At 43.1% G+C, this 20,495-nt stretch overlaps 2 protein-coding genes across 4 annotated transcripts in view; both read left to right on the top strand.

Annotated features, from left to right (window-relative positions):
* The first annotated feature begins 2,188 nt into the window (after window positions 1–2,188).
* The window catches only part of LOC309374741 (uncharacterized protein), a 235,482-nt gene continuing 217,175 nt past the window's right edge, over window positions 2,189–20,495 (top strand). Inside the window, exons 1-2 of one of the 3 annotated variants that reach the window (XR_014170702.1) lie at window positions 2,189–2,251; window positions 4,714–6,955. Coding sequence is in view for 2 of the 3 variants with exons in the window: in XM_081919928.1 (XP_081776054.1) it covers window positions 2,228–2,251; window positions 4,714–6,813 (2,124 nt within the window). In the remaining variant the exon portion in view is untranslated. Of the gene's footprint in view, window positions 2,252–3,952; window positions 4,045–4,713; window positions 8,615–20,495 lie in introns of those variants that run through there. The other 2 variants (XM_081919928.1, XM_081919929.1) reach the window with 2 other exon arrangements.
* The window catches only part of COQ10B (coenzyme Q10B), a 17,788-nt gene continuing 11,170 nt past the window's right edge, over window positions 13,878–20,495 (top strand). The window contains exons 1-2 of the mRNA XM_081899074.1: window positions 13,878–14,034; window positions 20,218–20,367. Coding sequence (XP_081755200.1) covers window positions 13,958–14,034; window positions 20,218–20,367 — 227 coding nt within the window. The 5' untranslated portion in view covers window positions 13,878–13,957. The remainder of the gene's footprint in view (window positions 14,035–20,217; window positions 20,368–20,495) is intronic.

The following is a 20,495-nucleotide window of genomic DNA, read 5'->3' as shown; positions in this document are numbered from 1 at the left end:
GATAAGATGCAAGAATAAAATATGTGATAAAAATGTGACAAGGGATACCAACTGAAGGGAGGGAGGGAGGGAAGTCACAGCTCGGCAGAGTAAAAGGGTATACAGTGGTACCTTGGGTTAAGTACTTAATTCGTTCCCGAGGTCTGTTCTTAACCTGAAACTGTTCTTAAACTGATGCACCACTTTAGCTAATGGAGTCTCCCGCTGCCACAGCAGCACAATTTCTGTTCTCATCCTGAAGCAAAGTTCTTAACCCGAGGTAATATTTCTGGGTTAGCAGACTCTGTAACCTGAAGCGTATGTAACCCGAGGTACCATGTATATTTTGATGGATGGATGTTATTGAAAAAAGATTATGTAAGGAAAACAAGAAAAATTTATATGCAAAAAAAGAAGAAGAATGTTTTCTTTGCTGTGCTGATGGGTTCCTGAGGATGAGCAGAGTGCTGAGGAGGTCCGGCTGCGCGGTGCCAGAGTGTTTGCTGTGCAATGCAGGAATATGCAGATGTTCCCAACGGGGATCAAACCAGCAACCTTGGTGTTGCCATCGCCCTGCTCTAACCAGCTCGTTTCTTCTTCCCTGCACCCACCCACATGGGCTTTGTTGTTTGTTGTGGTTTAGTTGTTTAGTCGTGTCCAACTCTTCGTGACCCCATGGACCAGAGCACGCCAGGCACTCCTGTCTTCCACTGCCTCCCGCAGTTTAGTCAAACTCATGTTGGTAGCTTCGAGAACACTATCCAACCATCTCGTCCTCTGTCGTCCCCTTCTCCTTGTGCCCTCAATCTTTCCCAACATCAGGGTCTTTTCCGGGGAGTCTTCTCTTCTCATGAGGTGGCCAAAGTATTGGAGCCTCAGCTTCACGATCTGTCCTTCCAGTGAGCACTCAAGACTGATTTCCTTCTGAATGGATAGGTTTGATCTTCTTGCAGTCCATGGGACTCTCAAGAGTCTCCTCCAGCACCAGAATTCAAAAGCATCAATTCTTCGGGAATCAGCCTTCTTTATGGTCCAGCTCTCACTTCCATACATCACTACTGGGAAAACCATAGCTTTAACTATACGGACCTTTGTTGGCAAGGTGACGTCTCTGCTTTTGAAGATGCTGTCTAGGTTTGTCATTGCTTTTCTCCCAAGAAGCTGCTGTCACCATCTGCAGTGATCATGGAGCCCAAGAAAGTAAAATCTCTCACTGCCTCCATTTCTTCCCCTTCTATTTGCCAGGAGGTGATGGGATCAGTGGACTAGCACTCGGCTTTAAAAGCAGGTCAGTCTCCACCGGATTCACAGCTGCAGCCGCGAGCAGAAACCTGCCAGTCGCTTCCACAACTGTCTGCCATGCGCTCTCCAAAAAGCGCGCATGGCGCTTCCCGTTGCGCCTCCCTCTCCTTTGCGCGCAGCAGCAGCTGCAAATCGGTTGGCGGAGGGATGAGCCTGGGCTGGGCTAGGAGGGAGAGCGGCTCCATTGGCTGGGCCTTAGCCAAAGCGGGATTGTTGCTAGCAGAGGAAATGGACGAGTGGAGGCAGAAAGCTGCTGTCTCCGGGATGGTGAGGGGTCCTCTCCACGCTACTCGAAGCTGAGCGCCTGTGCTTGCAGCCGATTGGGAAAGAATCGCATTGCAAAAGGGCTTCTGATCTCTCCTGCAAGGATGTAAGGATCTCATCCTGCAAGGGAGTCGGGGGTCTTAAAAGTAGGGGATAGAGAACGAAAGGGGTTTTGCAGAAACAGCAACCGATTCCGAGGATTTGGCACGAGTTGCAAACGGGCAGCTGCACAATAGGTTCGTAATGTATGCATGCGCGTAACCTGGTATAGAAGCCTGATAGCTTTTGCCTCGTGGCATCATCAGTCCCCTGAGGGTGGAAAGGTGACTGTCGCCTAGGTGCTTACAAAGAGATGTGTTTGGATCCCCAATTTGTAAGCTCGCTTGGTTTCTGTGCTTGCCTTCCTTCGTGGCCAGGACGGATATCAAGCGCGCTGGTAGAGTGGGGTGATTTCGAGATTTATTTATTTTTATATCAAGGCTTTGGAGTGAAAAAGGCTCCATTCTCTCTCTTTCTCCCCGTCCGGATTGTTTCCGTAGCGCCATGAAAAGGTAGCCAAGGGAGAGATTCACTTGATCAGGGAAATGCCAGGTGCTTATGGGTTATTTCTGTAAAAAAACAAATACTATAAAAGAAGCAATACAGTACTAGAAAAGACTGCCCCTAAGCTACTACTACAAGCATGACCAGAGCTCGAGTTTTTCAGGTAAAAGCAATTGTCACTGAACACAGCAATCAACCTCTTTTTCGTTTTTTGTAACAGCAACGCTTAAGGGGATCCTGAGGTTTGGAAAAGCTTTTTTTAAAGCTAATTTAAAGCAAAAAAAATTTCATTAAAATAGCTGAATGAACACATGGTTTGTAGACTGGCAGCCATAAAAGAAAAACAGACTGGGGGGGGGGATAAGGATGATATGTTTCTGGATAATTTTTGTTTTAATTTTGAATAATTTTTTTTTGGGGGGGGGGGAAACAGACTGGTGCAGGTTAGGAGGAGTGGGACCGCTGGCACGGAGGGAATCATTGCTTGAAACTTTCCTACCTCTGGTAGGGAGGTTCCACTGCAACATTTTGTTGCAGGTCCCATTCAATCATATTTGTATTTATTCATGTATCTTTTGAAGCACCAGCATGAACGCACATTGGGAATGAGGCTCTATGTTCCTCTTTCTGGTTGTGGAGTAGGTCTTTACATGAATAATGCTATGCAGTGGTACCTCGGGTTACATACGCTTCAGGTTACAGACTGAAATCGTGCTTTGGGTTAAGAACTTTGCTTCAGGATGAGAACAGAAATTGTGCTTTGGCGGCAGCGGGAGGCCCCGTTAGCTAAAGTGGTCTTCAGGTTAAGAACGGACCTCCGGAACAAATTAAGTACCGGTACTTAACCCAAGGTACCACTGTACCTTGTTTCGTTTCTAAAACTGTAGCATCTACTGCTAGTTGCTCTATTCATAGCAAGTTAATGCTATGCAGGTTAATATTAATGCAGGTTAATAATGAATTATTAATGCAGGTTAATAATGAATCTCACTCTTTTACTTCAGGGAAGGGCTTGTGGGTCTATGATATAACATCTAGCTTGGATGCAGAGGGTCTCTGGTTCAATCTCTGGCTTATAGGAGCCAAACTCCTAGGGGCTGAGGACTCTTCGCCCCCCCCATAAAATAATTTAGGGGGCCAGCCCCCCCCAAGCTGATAAGCATTGCCATTCAAATGGGGGGCACCGTGTCGTGATCAATTATGTGGGATGGGGCTTACCTGCCCCCCTTCCCCAATATTTTATTCAAGTTGGCACCCCTGCTCTGGCTGCATCGATGTTTTTGTCGGAAGTCATTTATATTCCCCTTAATTGGGAGGAATAAGACCAATGATTTGACGAAGGCCATTTGGTGGTCCATGGCTAAGTGGGATTTGAATACTCTTCTGGTCTCTCCCAGCTGCCTGCTGCTAGAACAAACTTTGATCAGTTCGTTCGCAGCAACACATTGTTTCCTTCCTATGTTTAATCAATGGTGATTAGCTTTCAAAACTTTGCAGTTGAGATACTACATGGATAAATATTGTTACGGATATGTGGGGAGGAGGAAGATCCCCCTAAACCCAATAAATTAATGAATGTCAGGATCTAGCTAATATTTGGAGATTATTGAAGGGAAGAATTCAGACCAGTGGGAAAATACAGGCTTAGCTTCCGTTCCAAGCCAGGACCTCACCTGGGATAGAGGCACATGACCAAAGGTGTTGATGGCCCATATAAGAGGAATCTTGGGCCTGAGCAGACAGAGGTTGCCAAGGTGATGGGGTGGTGAGAGAGGTGACAGGAAAAGAGTGTTTTTATCAAGGTGTGCTGGGAAGGAGAAGTGGGGGAGACTGAGCTCCATCTTGGGCAGGCTGGCTGAAGGCTGGCTGGGAATCCAGTGCTGCACTGCTGTGGGCAACAAGTCCTGCTGGAGATGACCGTAGTGTAAGATCTAGACTCCCTCCATCCAAACTCAGGTGTAAATATGTGACTAAATCATATTTCTTAAAGCTGCAACCGTCTCCACCTCATCTTCAATTCTCCAAATGAGCACAGACCCTGGGTGAGCGCCTGGAATACCCCTGGAATCTTGGTACCACTTGGCAGAGAGTGGGGATGGCACCTAATAATGATAATAATTAATAATAATAATAATTTATTATTTATACCCCGCCCACCTGGCTGGGTTTCCCCAGCCACTCTGGGCGGCTTCCAACAAAGATGAAAAATAGACTAAAATGTCACATATTAAAATCTTCCCTGAACAGGGCTGATAGTTTGGTAGTTATTTTTGTCTTTGACATCTGGTGGGGGGCGTTCCACAGGGAGGGCGCCACTACCGAGAAGGCCCTCTGCCTGGTTCCCTGTAACTTGGCTTCTCGCAGTGAGGGAACCGCCAGAAGGCCCTCAGCGCTCGACCTCAGTGTCCGGCAGAACGATGGAGGTGGAGACGCTCCTTCAGAATTCAGAACTTGGCAGTCATTACTTGACTGCTTTAGGAAAACAAATCTACCAGCTTTGCTAGTGGGAAGGTTATAGCACAAGCCAATCTTTACTGTGTGGTTCTTTTTTCTTAAGGGCAATTTAAAAAAAATAAACTTGCTTTAAAACTTCATTAAAAAAAATGTTTTCTGGTTTGTTTTCAGAGAGAAAACAGTGCTTTGTTTACAAAGAGTGCCGTGATGGCTCGCAAGCAGATTGGAAAGTGGGAAAAGTATGGTAAAAGGTATTGCAGAGACTGGGAAAGAGAAGCTGGATTAAAAGACTGGGTTCGGAGGGTACCAGGAGATGAGTCAAAAGCAGCATGCAGATATTGCATGTGTGAAATCAGAGCTCACCACAGCGATCTTGTGTCGCACAGTAAAACTAAGAAGCATAAGAACCACGTTGCGTTGCTCTCACAGGCTTCAATGAATGTGGATAAACACTCCTATGAGTTTGAAAAGCGGCATTCATTGCAACTTGAAAAAGAAATGTCATTTGGAGCCAAACCAGACACATTCGATGAATTCAATCATATGGAAATGAATGATTCCATAAATGTGTGTGCTCTGAAATTAGCCACACACATAGCTTGCCATATGAGCATTTTCACTGTTGATCACCTGGGATGTATTATTGGTGGAATGGCTGAGAAAGACATAAGCCTTCATAGGACAAAGTGCTCTACAATTATAAGAGATATCATAGGTCCTACAGTCCACAAAGAGCTGCTTCGGGATATTGGCAACGGACACTACTCTTTGATCATTGACGAAAGTTCTGACGCATCTTCGCAGAAGCAACTTTGCTTGATGGTGCGATACTTCAGCAACAAGCTGAAATGCATCGTATCCTCCTTTGTAGGGTTAATTACTTTCAGTGACACTGATCTAATCACAGAGGCTCTCTTATCATTCCTAAATGAAAATAAGCTCAACATAAAGAAGTGTGTTGGAATCGGTGCCGATGGGCTCAGCGCAAGTATATGTGGTCATAAAAATTCGCTGCTCAAAAAGTTTTATGAACTCAATCCTTGCGGTGTTTTTATTAAGTGCACATGCCACTCCATTTATCTGTGCTTATCGAGAGCTATCGACGTGCTTCCCCTGAACCTAGAATATATGGTTGCGCAGACCTACTTATGGTTTTCTCAAAGCACATTTCACCAGAAACGGTACGCTGACCTGTATGCTGCAATCAACGTTGGAGAGGTTGCCCTGAACGTGCTGCAAATTACCGACACGCGATGGCTGTCTATTAGCCCTTGCGTTAATAGAATACTTAGCCTGTATGATACTCTGAAGTTGCATTTTCAGTCTGTAAAAGACACTGAAAAGGACTACAGTGCTGAGCTGCTCTATCAAATGTACTCTGAGCCTCTTAACAGACTTTACCTGGTTTTTCTGCAGCCTCTTGTCCAAGAAGCAAACAGACTCAGTAAGTTATTTCTTTTGGAAACTGCTAATCCAGTTAAACTGATTACTGAGTTAGTGATGTTCTACAAGACTCTGTTACAGAGAGTCGTGAAGCCTTCTGCCTTTCCAACATGGTCATCCATAATGAACTATGACATTAGAAGCAAGCAAAACTACCTGTCCCTCTCCAAAGTTAATCTTGGGCAAGTGTTCCTTTCGGAATTATCAGAAGCCAAAATCTCTTGCCAAATTAGAGGCGCCATTCAAAAGACGTGTCGGGATTGTGTTTTTGAGCTTGCAAACCAAATAAAGCTTCGCCTGCCCCCAAATGTGGATCATCTTGAATCGCTCACTGCTTTAAATCCTTCAGTTGTTCTGAGTCCCCTAAGACCTGCATTTTCAACTTTGTCGTTTTTGTCATTATACAGAGGGGATCACTTGCAATTGGAGCAACAGTGGAGGAATCTGGATACAGTTTCTTGGACAAACACAGAAGATAGCCAGATAGAACAGTTCTGGGTAGAGGTTGTAAAACATACAGATGAGGTGGGAGATAAAGATTTTGTCGAGCTGGGATTATTTGCCCTTGCATTGCTCACCCTGCCCTTCAGCAGTGCAGCCGTGGAGTGTACAGTTTCACAAATGAATCTGATAAAGCACAAGCTGAAGAACAGGCCGCAGGACAGCCTGCTAGAAAATATTCTAAGGATCAGAGCTTACATGCACAGAAATAAGATTTGCTGCAACCAGTTTCAGCCATCCAAAGAGATGGTTTCTTTGTTCAGTAGTGAATTTTATGCTGTTGCTAATAGCAAGGATGCTATAGAAGGCTACGATGATATTTTTTGAAGAAGAAAAGGTCAAAATTTTTAAAATTGCATTCTTATAAGAGCACTGAGTGACTTGAATCTATACTATTTGCCTTTCTGACATTCTCTTACTAATGAATTCACTGTTTTTAGTGTCATTTCCACTGGTTTTTCAATTCTGTGTTTTACTGTATCTGAAACATGCTGCCTTTTACTGCAGAAGTAAGATACCATTGATTAAATATGTAGTTTTGAATATGCCTTGTATTTTGCCTCTGCTGCAGGCTTCCAGGTGCTCGCAGCTAGTGAGACTGCGAGAGATCTCAAGTTCTTAAAATCTGCTATTCAATGTTACTCTCTTCTCTCATTTAAAAATGGTCCTGCATTCTTAAAAATAGCTTAAAATCAGACTATACTACCTGGCGACAATATTTATTGTGCAGTCTTGCATGTAAAAATGCTGAAGCAGGGACTGGAATTTATAGAGCTGCCGAGATTCATGTAGAAGGCTTGAGTCAGCTCAGTGAAATCTACTCTTCCTTTCCCTTTAATCAGCTGACTGTCACACCATATCACATACCGCTTTTGAAACACCTTTCAGTTTCAAAAGCAGTTTGGTTTTGTTGGTTGTCTGAGAACACAGAACTAGGTTTACATTTCTTTACATCCTAGCCAACATGTTTGCATCCTCTACTGTTGAGAACTAAACCAGGAAAATAAATTTACTGATGAGAAACAAACCCTGAAATTAGTATATTAAACTTAGTTTGCTTAAGTTTGCTTAATTTACTCCTCTGAAGTCAGTAGGATATTTTAATAAAAATATTGATACGTGACTCCAAAGCTGTATCAAGCAAGGATTTAATGGTAGCTCAGTGTGGGTTTAGTAGAGTTTTAAATTTGCTTTCGGAATAATACTGTTCTTTCAGAATACAGTAACCTAACAGTAAACATTGGAAATGGGCAGGATTGGAAGTGGGCATCAACTTCAGTTTAGTGCAAACATCAAATCTTGAGGTGTCTATTTCTAGATAACAGTGCATGGAGTTTTTAAGTTTTACAACATTATACCAAGGCCTTAAAAGTTAATGTGTTTTGGTACTTGTGTCAGATTTAATCACCAATAATAATCTTCTGGTAACACATAATTAAAACCCATACCAAAATGAGCTGGCTATTGCATGAATATTTGACAACTAAGTTTTCTGGAGAGCATTTGGATGAACTTTTCTAAAATCTGGATATAAATGGCAAAACAAAATGTATCTGTATGACAAGATAAATTATTAGGTTTAGAATTCAAATTTGCAAGAGGCTTTTGAAAAAGATATATAGCTTTTGGTTATATTTGCATTATTATTAGCATGTATTTCATTCATTCCTTGGGAGTGTGGTGTGTTAAGACAGACGATGACAGATATAAACCTTCTTTGCTGACATTTAAAAAAAAATTCCTCATGAAAACTGCAGCTCTACTTTACACTAAAAAGATAATGATTAATACATAGAGTGGGAAAATACATCTGTGTCCATTAACATTACAGTTTTAGGAACTGACATTTTTTATTGACTCATCTATCTACACACACACACACACACACACACACAGCAATATACAGTTGTGAAAGCAGTCTAAAAATAAAAAGCAACATTCAATGCTTTTAAAATTCAGAGCAGGCCCATTTAAATCAATAAGACTTTATTTCAGTAGGTACATTATGGGTATGAGTATGACTTGCCACCCAAAAGGATCTTAACTGTATTCTAGATATTTGAACAAATGTTTGTTGTTTATATAAATAATTATTTTTATAATAAACATTTACATTGTTTTGAATGTAGTCTCTTCTGATGTTTGCCAGCGAAGCGGGGACAGCTAAATAAACTAATTCCAGAAATTTGGAGAATTTGGTTCTAATGTCTGTTAATGATAATATATTCCCCAAGGGAGAAAAATCATACAGGACTGCATCCCACACTTTCCTAAGTGCTCCAGCTTGTGAAATAAGAATCTAATTAAGGCAGAGCCTAAATTAGCCACTCTCATTTCTAAACATAGAACAGATATCTGGAAGATTAGCCTCTGCCTAGCAGAAACTTTTTGAAACGGATGTTGCAGAACTCTTCCTTTAAAAATGGTAAATGCTCTTTCCTTTGCTTAGGGTGGGAGATTTGCCAGTCCTGAATTACCTGAAGGTCATCTGGAGTCAGGATTTCTCCTTGAAACTTAGAAAAGCAGATACAGCAGGCTGAGGTTTTCACCATAATGGCTTAATTCTGCCTAAGGCTATTGAAACAGACTTTTAAGTTGGCTTACACCCATCTCAGTGAGTTTCATTATTTACAGTGTGCTGTTAATTATTCTATTAGTTCTATAGTATAGCCCCATCCTGATTTTGTTTCCCTTCATTTAGAATCCTCTGTGCCTGAAACAGGCAGGGTTGATTAGTTATTCCTACTGCCTTTGATATAATAGGTCCTGTTACAAGACTTTTAAGGTTATATATATATATATATATATATATATATATATATATATATATATATATATGCTTTCGTAGATTTTCACGGGTACAGGAATGCAGGTTTTGGTGTCCTCGGGTGTCTTCCCGTGTAAAAGTTGGGGTGTCTAGGCGACGTTTCGACGAGGTCTCACTCGTCATCTTCAGGCTGGTGCTTTCGGCTTCTTGTTACTGGAACAGAGCAGGATCTCAGTGTTTGAGTTCCTATAAATACTGTTGAGGGGGTGTGGTGTATAGCCTCCAATGTTCTGGGCAGAGAGGAAGTTCCCAGGCTAGTGTGCAGGGTTACGAAGCTAATCCAAAAAGAAACACCCCCCAAAAACCAAGACACAGAAGAAAACAATGGCATGGCCCTCCTTCCTTATATCAAGGGCACTACAGATAAAATTAGCAAAATCCTCCATAAACACAATATCAAAACAGCCTTTTGCACCAACCAAAAAATAGCCAATATCCTCAGAAACCCCAAGGATAAAATCCAGTTGGAAAACCAAGGGGTCTATGAAATACCCTGCAAAGTCTGCCCAGCCACGTACATTGGACAAACAAACAGACGAATAAATGCACGTATCGCAGAACACAAGAATGCCGTCAAAAAAGAAGAAAAAACTTCCTCTCTTTTCCAACACATGAAAGAAACAGGACACGAAATTAATTTTGCAGATTCCAAATTGCTCTTTAACATGGAACATCACCACAAGAGAATAATCATGGAAGCCATCGAGATAGAGAAACACCCTCACAACATGAACAAGCGTGACGACACATCCCGCTTGCCAGACATCTGGAAATTAGCCCTCCCCACAAAAACTGACACCAGATCCAGAGGCACACAGAACGCTATCACCAATCAACCACACCAGACCCAAACCCAGACCCTCTCCACAGATAAATTACAGACACCATCCAGTAGCCAAACCATGGTGGCACCTCCGGATGCTGCACCCCCCTGCAATCCCTACACAGATCTGGCTGACACAGGCCACAAAACCACAGCTCGCCCCTATACACGAAGCCAAGCCAGAGCACAACTAAGTGCAGTACAGCCATCTTCTCAGAAAAACTCTTCACAAAGTTCAAGAGGTCAAGACACAAAGACTTTAGCAACTAATCCACACCTAATGACCCACCTAAGTGGTACTCAGGATATCACTCAAGAAATCACTCAAGATATCCCTCAAGTAATTAAGGAACAAAAGAAGAAAAGGCACACTAGCCTGGGAACTTCCTCTCTGCCCAGAACATTGGAGGCTATACACCACACCCCCTCAACAGTATTTATAGGAACTCAAACACTGAGATCCTGCTCTGTTCCAGTAACAAGAAGCCGAAAGCACCAGCCTGAAGATGACGAGTGAGACCTCGTCGAAACGTCGCCTAGACACCCCAACTTTTACACGGGAAGACACCCGAGGACACCAAAACCTGCATATATATATATATATATATATATATATATATATATATATATATATATTAGATGTTCACAAATGTACCAAGCAAACACATACAAATATGTAAACCACATGTCTGAAACCCACAGAAAAGTCCTGAAACCATTTTCTCTCTCCCCAAGAGAACCTCAAATATTTCTCTGCAAGGTCAAAGGAAATGGTAAATCTCCCCATTGTCTCTCACAAATCCTGTCTTAAGGCACATTTAAGATATGAATAGGGCATGTCTGCGACCTGGACTCAGGAACTGAGTATTTATCATTACAAAGGAATCTCCAGGCTGCCCAAGTAATGTAATCAGTTATCATTCTCAGGTAACCTGGCAGACAGGTTTTCTGCTGTAGACCGTCTCTTCTGTGATGTATCTGAGGGGTGGTCTTGAGGTACAAGGTAGGCAATTTCAAAGTCAATATAGGGGCTTGCACACCTTTGTCCTGGGTCCTCTCTCCTGCGTGTGGGGGGGAGCACCCTGTTTTAATAAAGAACAGCTTTAATAAAGATCAGGCTTTTATAGCCGCTTTGCTTTTGTATATCCTGGTCTGGTCTCTGTTCATTTCCTGACCGGTTTGAGCCTTAAAAGGTACGCTCTCTCCGAAGGTCCAGTCTTCCTTAAGAAGCTGAACCCTTGAAGGGACCCCATTTTTTATTCTTCTTTCATTAACATACTGTTAAGTAAGACCTTGCTTCTTTTGTGGGCCTGGGCTTTTAAGTTACCAGTTTTAGAGAAAGACAGGAGTTAAGAGCAAATTGTAAGAGTAAGAAGCTGTTTTCTTCTATTCCCCATTCTTGCACTGCCATTCTTCTAGTCATGTGCAGAACATTTGATAAGCCCGCAACTTATGTGCATTTAGCTTCTGCACACTGAGCTTTATGTGCTTGGCAAACTTTTGAAAAAATAAATATGGGGCAGAAAAGGAACAGGCATACGGGGGGGGGGGGGAGAGACTTTGAACCCTATATGTGCTTTTGGCTTTAGATGTGATTCCTGGAACATAACTCACACTTACATTGTGGGTTTACTTTACTGTATGTGCAAACCACCCAGCGATCTTCAGATGAAGGGCAGTACAGTGTACAAATTTAATAAATAATTTTATTTATTTGTTTGTTTTTGCATTTTTCACATTTTCAGTAGGAGCAGCTACACTTGCTGACAGTTGTAGTTGTAGGCCAACCAGCCACCGTGGCGCAGGATCAGAACTCGGGTCCCTGGGCTCTGCAAGCAGAGGGCATCTGGAGATGGGGGGTGGTGCTGGGCAGGAGCCATTTCCCTGGGCAGGAGGGATGCAGCTGTTTGGGGCCCTCGGCTGTGATGGAACTGGGAGGGGACACACATGACTGGGGGTGCAGATGCCAGCACTTACCTTTGCTGGTGACAGCGAGTCCTGTATTGCAGGGGGTTGGACTAGATGACCCTCAGGGTCCCTTCCACCTCTGTGGATTCTGTGATTCTATGAAACTGCTTGCTTTACTCCTCTGAAAAGGCAAAATGTGGCTGCTCCTGCCAAACACATTCAATGTTAGGTTTGGTAGGAACCAAGGCCTGGGTTCAATGCACACATACCCCACCCAGGCAAATGTCTAGTCTAGGCATCCCCAAACTCGGCCCTCCAGATGTTTGGGGACTACAGTTCCCATCATCCCTGACCACTGGTCCTGTTAGCTAGGGATGATGGGAGTTGTAGTGCCAAAATATCTGGAGGGCAGAGTTTGGGGGAGCCTGGTCTAGTCCACACCCTCCCAGCTTTTCTCTCTGATGTAAATAAGAGACATCCTGTTCCATTATAAGTATGATTATATTCGGCCCAACTGATTGGGTTGCCCCATCCACAGTGGGCAGCTTCCAACATACAAGAAAACATAATAAAACAAACATTTTTTAAAAAAGTTTCCCAATATAGTGGTACCTCAGGTTATAGACACTTCAGGTTACAGATGCTTCAGGTTACAGACTCCGCTAACCCAGAAATAGTGCTTCAGGTTAAGAACTCTGCTTCAAGATGAGAACTTTGCTTCAGGATGATAACAGAAATCCCGTGGCGGCGGCGGGAGGCCCCATTAGCTAAAGTGGTGTGCTTCAGGTTAATAACAGTTTCAGGTTAAGAACGGACCTCCTGAACGAATTAAGTTCTTAACCCCAGGTACCACTTCTAAAGGCTGTATAGTGACTTATCGCCTTGGCTGGGGCAGGGGATTGCATAACTCCATACACTCCAACATTTCTCTGATCAAAATAGGGACGTCCTAAGGAAAAGCGGAACAAATCAGAAACCGGACGGCTTCTGTAATTCCGGGACTATCCCTGGAAAATAGGGACACTTGGAAGTTGGGAGGGTTTACTAGTTTTATTGATTGGGGGCCAAGAGATGCCATGAGCAGCGCCTGAATCTGAAACAACTTCAGATTCTTCTGTTGGGAAAACTGAGAGCAAGGACAAGCCATACAACTGGAATATGAACTTTTGCCTGTTTATTTTATGGGAGGGGGCAGATAGATAATATCTCCATTTCCCGTTTGTGTGTGTGTGTCTCTTATGTGTACATGTATATTTTCTCTCTCTACCCCTGTAAACATACAGGGGACGGTTAAATATACCGTATATAATATATAATACATTTTATAATAATATATGTTATTATATTTCATGTAATATATAAGAAAGAGAGAGGACATTTTTGGCAGAGGGAGGGAAATGAGGTCCGACGCCTTCCCACACCCAACTAGGACTGGCGGCTTCGCGCGGCGCCGCGGAATCACAGAGCGAAGTGACAGGCACCCCCGTCAACCAATCGGCTGCTAATTTTAACTTTCCACGGGCTTAAAAGGCCCTTATGTAACCCAAGCGCCCGCCCGGCTGCAAAGACCTTGTGACCGCGCGCGGCCCCGCGAGCCTGTCGACGGCCTTGCGCGAGCTCGGCAAATCACGTGCCTTGGGGAGGCGGGGGTGGGAGGAAGAGGATGGGCGGGGTGAGGCGTCCGCGAAGGAGAAGGGGCGCGTCAAGAGGAGGGGGGAGGGCAGCGCGTGGCGAGCGCTCCGCTGACTGGCTGAGAGCTGGGGGCCGCTCGGGGACGATTGGTCCAGCCTACGAGAGGGGCGGGGCAAGAGGCGGGGCCCAGGAGTTGACAAGCCGCCGGGAGGGAGTGGAGGAAGGGTTGGGATGGGGTTCGTGAGGGAGACCTAAACGGCGGCGGCGGCGGAGGGTCGACTATGGCGCGGAGCGGCCGGGCCGTTGGGAAGGCGCTCGCCGCGCGGCTGGCCTTGACTCCGCGGAGAGCCGCTCTCAGGTATGAAAGGCGGGGTCGTCAGAAGCTCCGCCCACCGCTCTCTGAGGGGGGGGAAATAGTTCCCTCAGACCCAGAAAAGGCCGGCTGTGGGGAGGCGAGGGGTGCGGGGAGCTTCAGCCTTCGCAGCCCGGCGTCTCCGGGGAGCTTTTTCAGACAGGCGAGGGAGGTCCCCTCACCCCACCCCCGGCTCTGAGGGTGGCTCCCTGCCCTTGTTAGGCTTGCTTTGGTTTCCCCTTTCCCCGCCTCTTCTTCCCTCAGCGTGACAGGCAGAAGTTCAACAGGTGGCGTTCGCACTTCCTTTCACGCTCTGTGCTGTGGGGAGGAGTGGAAAGGGGCCAAGGCTTGGGAACCTGGAGAATTGGGTTCGCCCCCACCCACTCCTCCACCTCCTCCTCCTCCTGTTGTTGTCGTTTAGTCGTGTCCGACTCTTCGTGACCCCATGGGCCAGAGCACGCCAGGCACTCCTGTCTTCCACTGCCTCCCACAGTTTGGTCAAACTCATGCTTTCGAGAACGCTGTCCAACCATCTCGTCCTCTGTCGTCCCCTTCACCTTGTGCCCTCCATCTTTCCCAACATAAGGGTCTTTGCCAGGGAATCTTCTCTTCTCATGAGGTGGAGTCTCAGCTTCACGATCTGTCCTTCCAGTGAGCACTCAGGGCTGATTTCCTTCAGAATGGATAGGTTTGATCTTCTTGCAGTCCACGGGACTCTCAAGAGTCTCCTCCAGCACCATAATTCAAAAGCATCAATTCTTCAGCGATCAGCCTTCTTTATGGTCCAGCTCTCACTTCCAGACATCACTACTGGGAAAACCATAGCTTTAACTATGTGGACCTTTGTTGGCAAGGTGATGTCTCTGCTTTTTCAGATGCTGTCTAATTTGGTCCTCTGCCATGGAAGAGAAAAGTACAGGAGAAACTGGCCGCAAGAAAACAAAACGAAACAAAAAGCCCAGAGAAGCAAGATGAGTTGTAGGAAATTGCTTTTAATTTGCTCAACGAAATTAAGGGAGCAAAGTAGAAATATTTCACTTTAAAAGAGCCCCCCACCTGTTAAACATCTATATATTATATGGAATTAAATGTGCAGTGTTGTTGTAACTACTCATATTAAAGGGTGGGGGGATGTAATAGTGAAATGCTCTCCTGTCTACCCGCCTGGAGTTCAGTAACATTAGTAGACAATTCTCAGAAGCGCTTTGCCTGTTATGCTTGTCTGGAGTGTTTCTGCGGCATCTTGTTTGCAAAACGTTGCTGACTACAAAAAAAAACAGGGCAAGAAAAGGACATGTTGTCCTATGGCTTTTATTTACAGTGCAGTCCTATGGAAGTAAGTCCCATTGAGCTTGAGAAGACTTACCCCAGGGTAAGCAAATACTGTACAGGATTGCAGCCTCCCATCATTAATGTTTTTCTTCGACTTCCCCATTAGTATCCAAAGCCACTAACAAAAAACATTGTTGTGTAAAGAAACAATACAATGCATGCACTGTAAACTGAGCCCTTTTGCCTTTCAGAGGTGAAAGGATAGTCTTTTCCTCCTGCAAAGACCCTTTGCTCTTTGGTACCTGTTGTCTGAGCTTGGATGGTGAACATCAGAGATTGTTCATCGTCTTAGCACATTTCTACTCACTTTCGCCTGCCTTTATTCCTTTCCTACTCCCAGACTCCACTAAGAACCTACCGGTAATTCCTTTGCACTGCTATGAGCTTCCATGTGCTGCATGATTGTACAGCCCTTGGCCCTTTCCACCCTTTGGATGTTCCAAATCCCTGGGTTTTTTGGCATGTGTAAAATGTAACTACTGATATTGAGACCCTGCCCCTGTTTCCACGCCCCACATACAGATATTCAACTTGGAAAATAGATTCTTGATGTCTTTATAATAGAACCAGTGATGTAGGTTGGTTTTTTTGGTTGTTGTTGTTTGAGAATTGTATTCTGAAAATTAGAGTAACTTTTCCTATGAAAATTTTCTGATGCAAAGCACCCTATGCAAAACAAAATAAAAAATGTCCTTCCAGTAGCACCTTAGAGACCAACTAAGTTTGTTATTGGTATGAGCTTTCGTGTGCATGCACACTTCTTCAGATACCACACGAAAGCTCATACCAATAACAAACTTAGTTGGTCTCTAAGGTGCTACTGGAAGGAAAAATTTTATTTTGTTTTGACTACAGCAGACCAACACGGCTACCTACCTGTAACACTCTATGCCAATTAGGGTAAAGTTGCATTGAATTATATGCATCAGAAAATTTTCTGATGCCCTTGAGTGATCTAATTTAGCATATTTGTTGTACTTAGTAAAGAAAGTTAAAAACCCTGCAGCTACTAAAATTGCCTAATAATTACTTGTAACTAGCATCCATTTATTGTTGCTAACAAAATGATGAAATATTCCCCCCCACTGGAAAATTACCCACCCTGCATCACTAGCCAGAACCCCCCCCCCCCCATTAATCATTGCATCAGTCAATTAATATCTGTCAATTAATTGGTGTTGTTCAACCTTGGGGTTCCCAGGTGTTGTTGGACTACAACTCCGAGCATTCCTGATTGGGCATGTTGAGATTTGGAGTCTAGTAACATCTGGTTGATACTGACAATCTCTCTAGCCGCAAGGTTTTTATTCTATGGTCTGCTGATTAAATGGAAAATACTTTGAAAGAATGTGCCTGTTGCTACAGTAAACACAGGGGCGAAACTAAACTTTATTTCACCTGGGTTAAAGACCCAGTTTGGCACCCCCCACACGTGCATTTGTGTACCCACACAGGTTGGGAGTCCTCTGGAGGCTTCACCCAGGGCAAAACCCTCGGCTATCCCCCCTGTAGTTATGGCATTGCTTAACATACATAGTTAAGAAGTTAAAATTAGTTGCCCTTCAAAAAATGTTATATAACTACAACAGTCTGTATAATGGTGCTTTCTAAATTGTTTTTTTGAGGTATTAAAGCCTTTGCATTTGAACTTTACTCTTCACTTTGTCTTGAATAGCTGGTTTATGAAAATCTAGAGTCACCACATCAGTGTTGCCCACAAAAAGTATGCCTTTGAAATTGGTACAACAGTATACTAGCTATTGTCTCTAAGGTTCCCCTGCAGTGCTTGTCTCCCATTTCTATTCATTTTGGTACATGCAATACTTGTCTTTGTTCAGAGACCCAAAGCAGAAGAATAAAAACCAGCACTTTGAAACATAGATAATTTGAGTTCTGTGATTCATAAATTACCTTTTTGATCAAGGAGATCAGCTGAGAAAGGTCAAATTCATTTCTAACCTCATCCTTGTGCCTGTTCAATTCTAATGTTGTAATTCTAATCTAGTTTTATAGCTGAAGCTATACATTTGAGGTTTTGATGAGGACATACAGTACTGTGAAAAGCTTCACAGCTTCCCCTTGATACATAGAGGATTCCCAGCCACTAAGCTAAATTACCCCCCCCCCAAACAACATACACACTTTGAAATCTCAACTCATAACTTTACATTGATCTTCTAATGAAGGATGGTATAGAAATTTGATAAATAATAAAAGAGTAGGGGTGAGGGACCTCTGGTCTGCAGACCAAGCTTTGTCTGTCAGGGATCCCAGTTTGACCCATAAGGCTGTTTTCCCCCAACCACATCCACTTACCCCACACCTGACATCATAAGTGACATAATGTAAACCTCTGAGAGCTCAAAGTGATCTCTCAGTTGTTCTTTATTTGCAGTTCCTTGCTCTAAGCGGGGAAAGCTGTTTCCATTGAAACCAGTGCTGAAGCCTAATGTTCTGATTAATTTCGCATCCAGTGTTGTTTCCCAAAGAATATTGTTATCAGTTAAGTGAAAGATCAAAGATCTGGGCAGAGTTTGCTAGATCAAAATGAAAAAGAAAAACCCTGCACACAATAGAAGCTTCAGTGTTTAGTTTGCAAGTTAAAATAATTGGTCCTGCTAAAGAAAGTGGTTATTTTGCCATCAAGCTAAGTAGAAGATTTCTTAATTGAAATCCCAACATAAAAAGAGTTATTAGCACATGCTTGAGTGCATATATTAAAATATCTGCACTATTTTTTTTGTTCTGGACACAACACTGAGGGATTTTGAGATCAGAAAAAGGCGTCCTACTTTTCCTGATTTTCTCAGAAGCTTGTATGACTGTAAGTTAAACAAATTTATGATACAACAGTTATCAGCTATGATAGCTAACACGAAACACTGTGTTTAGAGAGGGAATATGAATTCTGGATACTGAAGGACCACTATACAAAATGGTCATCACTATTGTATCTTGCTTCTGGACTTCCAGAGCGTATATGGCAATACTAAATTATGCAAGAAAATTATTTAAGTGACTGCCTTTCAGGGTCTTTCACATATATTACCAGCACAATTACTTTGGGGGTAAGAATTTAGATGTCTAGGGGGGGGGGCTTCATTTAAGGAGAAATGTTGATATTTCAAGCAGTATTGACATTAGTTCGGCTATGATAAAGTGGGCCCAGGATATTGGGCATAACATTATGTTTGAGGACTGGGAAAGGTTATGGACCACCGGGCTGAACTTCACAGCATGTAATGCTCTGAAGGAAAATGTAATGAAAATGATGTATAGATGGTACATGACCCCAGTGAAATTGGCTAAAATATACCATTCGTCTGATAATAAATGTTGGAAGTGTAAGGAAAATGAAGGAACATTCTTTCACCTCTGGTGGACCTGTCCTAGAGTGAAGGCATTCTGGGAAATGATATATAATGAATTAAAAAAGGTGTTTAAATATACCTTCACCAAGAAACCAGAGGCCTTCCTTCTGGGCATGGTAGGCCAGAACGTGTTAAAGAAGGACAGAACATTTTTTATGTATGCTACAACGGCGGCAAGGATACTTATCGCTAAGAATTGGAAAACCCAAGATCTACCCACACTGGAAGAATGGCAGATGCAGCTGATGGACTACATGCAACTAGCCGAGATGACGGGCAGAATCCGTGACCTGGGAGAGGAGAGGGTTGAAGAAGACTGGAAGAAATTCAAGATTTATTTGCAAAAGTATTGTAATTTGGTTGAATCATAACAAGGAAGTCAGAGTAGAAATAACTGTCTACCACTAAATTACAATTTCATATTTGAGTGTAACATAAATATTGGATTTAAGATTATAAACAAGATGATAATTTGCTTGGAAAAATTTGTTTGTAATGATGAAAGTGGAAGCGGGAGACGTGAGGGAGTCCACAATAGAATGATAGAAGGAAAGAATGCTATGAAATTTATTTTGTTTGTGAAATATGCATTTGTATGAAAAAAACCTAATAAAATATTATATATATATAAAAAAAAAGACATTAGTGTGGAATTGCTTTTGCCACCATGGTTAAGCTTTGAAAATCTAGATCCTTTCATTCAAAGCCAGCAACATTTGTACCAGTGCAGATCTGTGGCATGTGGGACCCTCAGGGGTAGGGAGAAATTTCCCCTGACCATTACGAGCAAGTTTGTCACAGAAGATGTTAGAAGACCCCTATGCAAGATTGCTCTTCTGGGTGTGCTAAGAGGGGTGAGAAAACATTTTGGTACAGAGGGGCATGTGATTACTACTTCTAGCTTGAACAACCCCTGCCTGTGCAAGAACAAGAATTACTGTTTTCAAGGATGTGTGGTTCAAGCTCATTTTACTGTTTTTATAGCAGAAAGGGACAAAGTATTAGAGATGCTATAGGGCAGTTCAAACAGATGAGCATAGTGTAACGTGGCCTCAGACTGACTTGGAGCCAAGTTTTAAGGGGTGGATGGCCTTTGTATTGTACTGTTGCCAGGTTCTTTCTCATGACTGAGATATATTTAGGTTGTCCTAAAAAGTTAGCCTAATCCTGAACAGCTTGCAAGCTATGATCGTCCTTGTGTTACATTTTGATTTAATGAGCAAGATCCAACTGCGACGTCCTACTTGCGCAACAGCCTTCTACTTGCCAAATGGGATTTGCCCTTCCTCTTCTCCCCGTAAGCCTTCAACTCCCCAATCAGCTCCAGAAATCCTGGAGAACCCTCTGGAGCAGATTGGAGGGCTTCAGGGAAAGGAGATGGGGCAGCCCTCTGCCTTGATGCTGGATCTTGCACATTATTATTTAGATAAATGATAAATTACTTTGTTAAGCATGGGCTAATTCTAATAAATTTAAATCATTGCAGGCATTTGACTTCTTGGGAAATTTTGTTGAGCAAGGCCCCTCTGCTTCAAGTACCTGGAACACACTGTGTTTTTTCAAGAAGAACTTTCTTCAACTTTACTTCACCATTAGGGAACAAAAGGAAAGAATATTCAGAAAGAAGAATTATAGGGTTTGTATACAAATAAGTAGAATTACAATTGTATATGAATTCATGGTGTTGATTTGCATGACCAAATTTTGATCAATGTTTCGACTTCTATTGGTTTTGCCCAAGATGTGTTTACTTAAAATTGATTC

This window comes from Podarcis melisellensis, assembly GCF_964234715.1.
Source record: "Podarcis melisellensis genome assembly, chromosome: 1".
Lineage (NCBI taxonomy): Eukaryota > Metazoa > Chordata > Lepidosauria > Squamata > Lacertidae > Podarcis > Podarcis melisellensis.
This window is presented reverse-complemented; position numbering and strand designations above follow the sequence as displayed.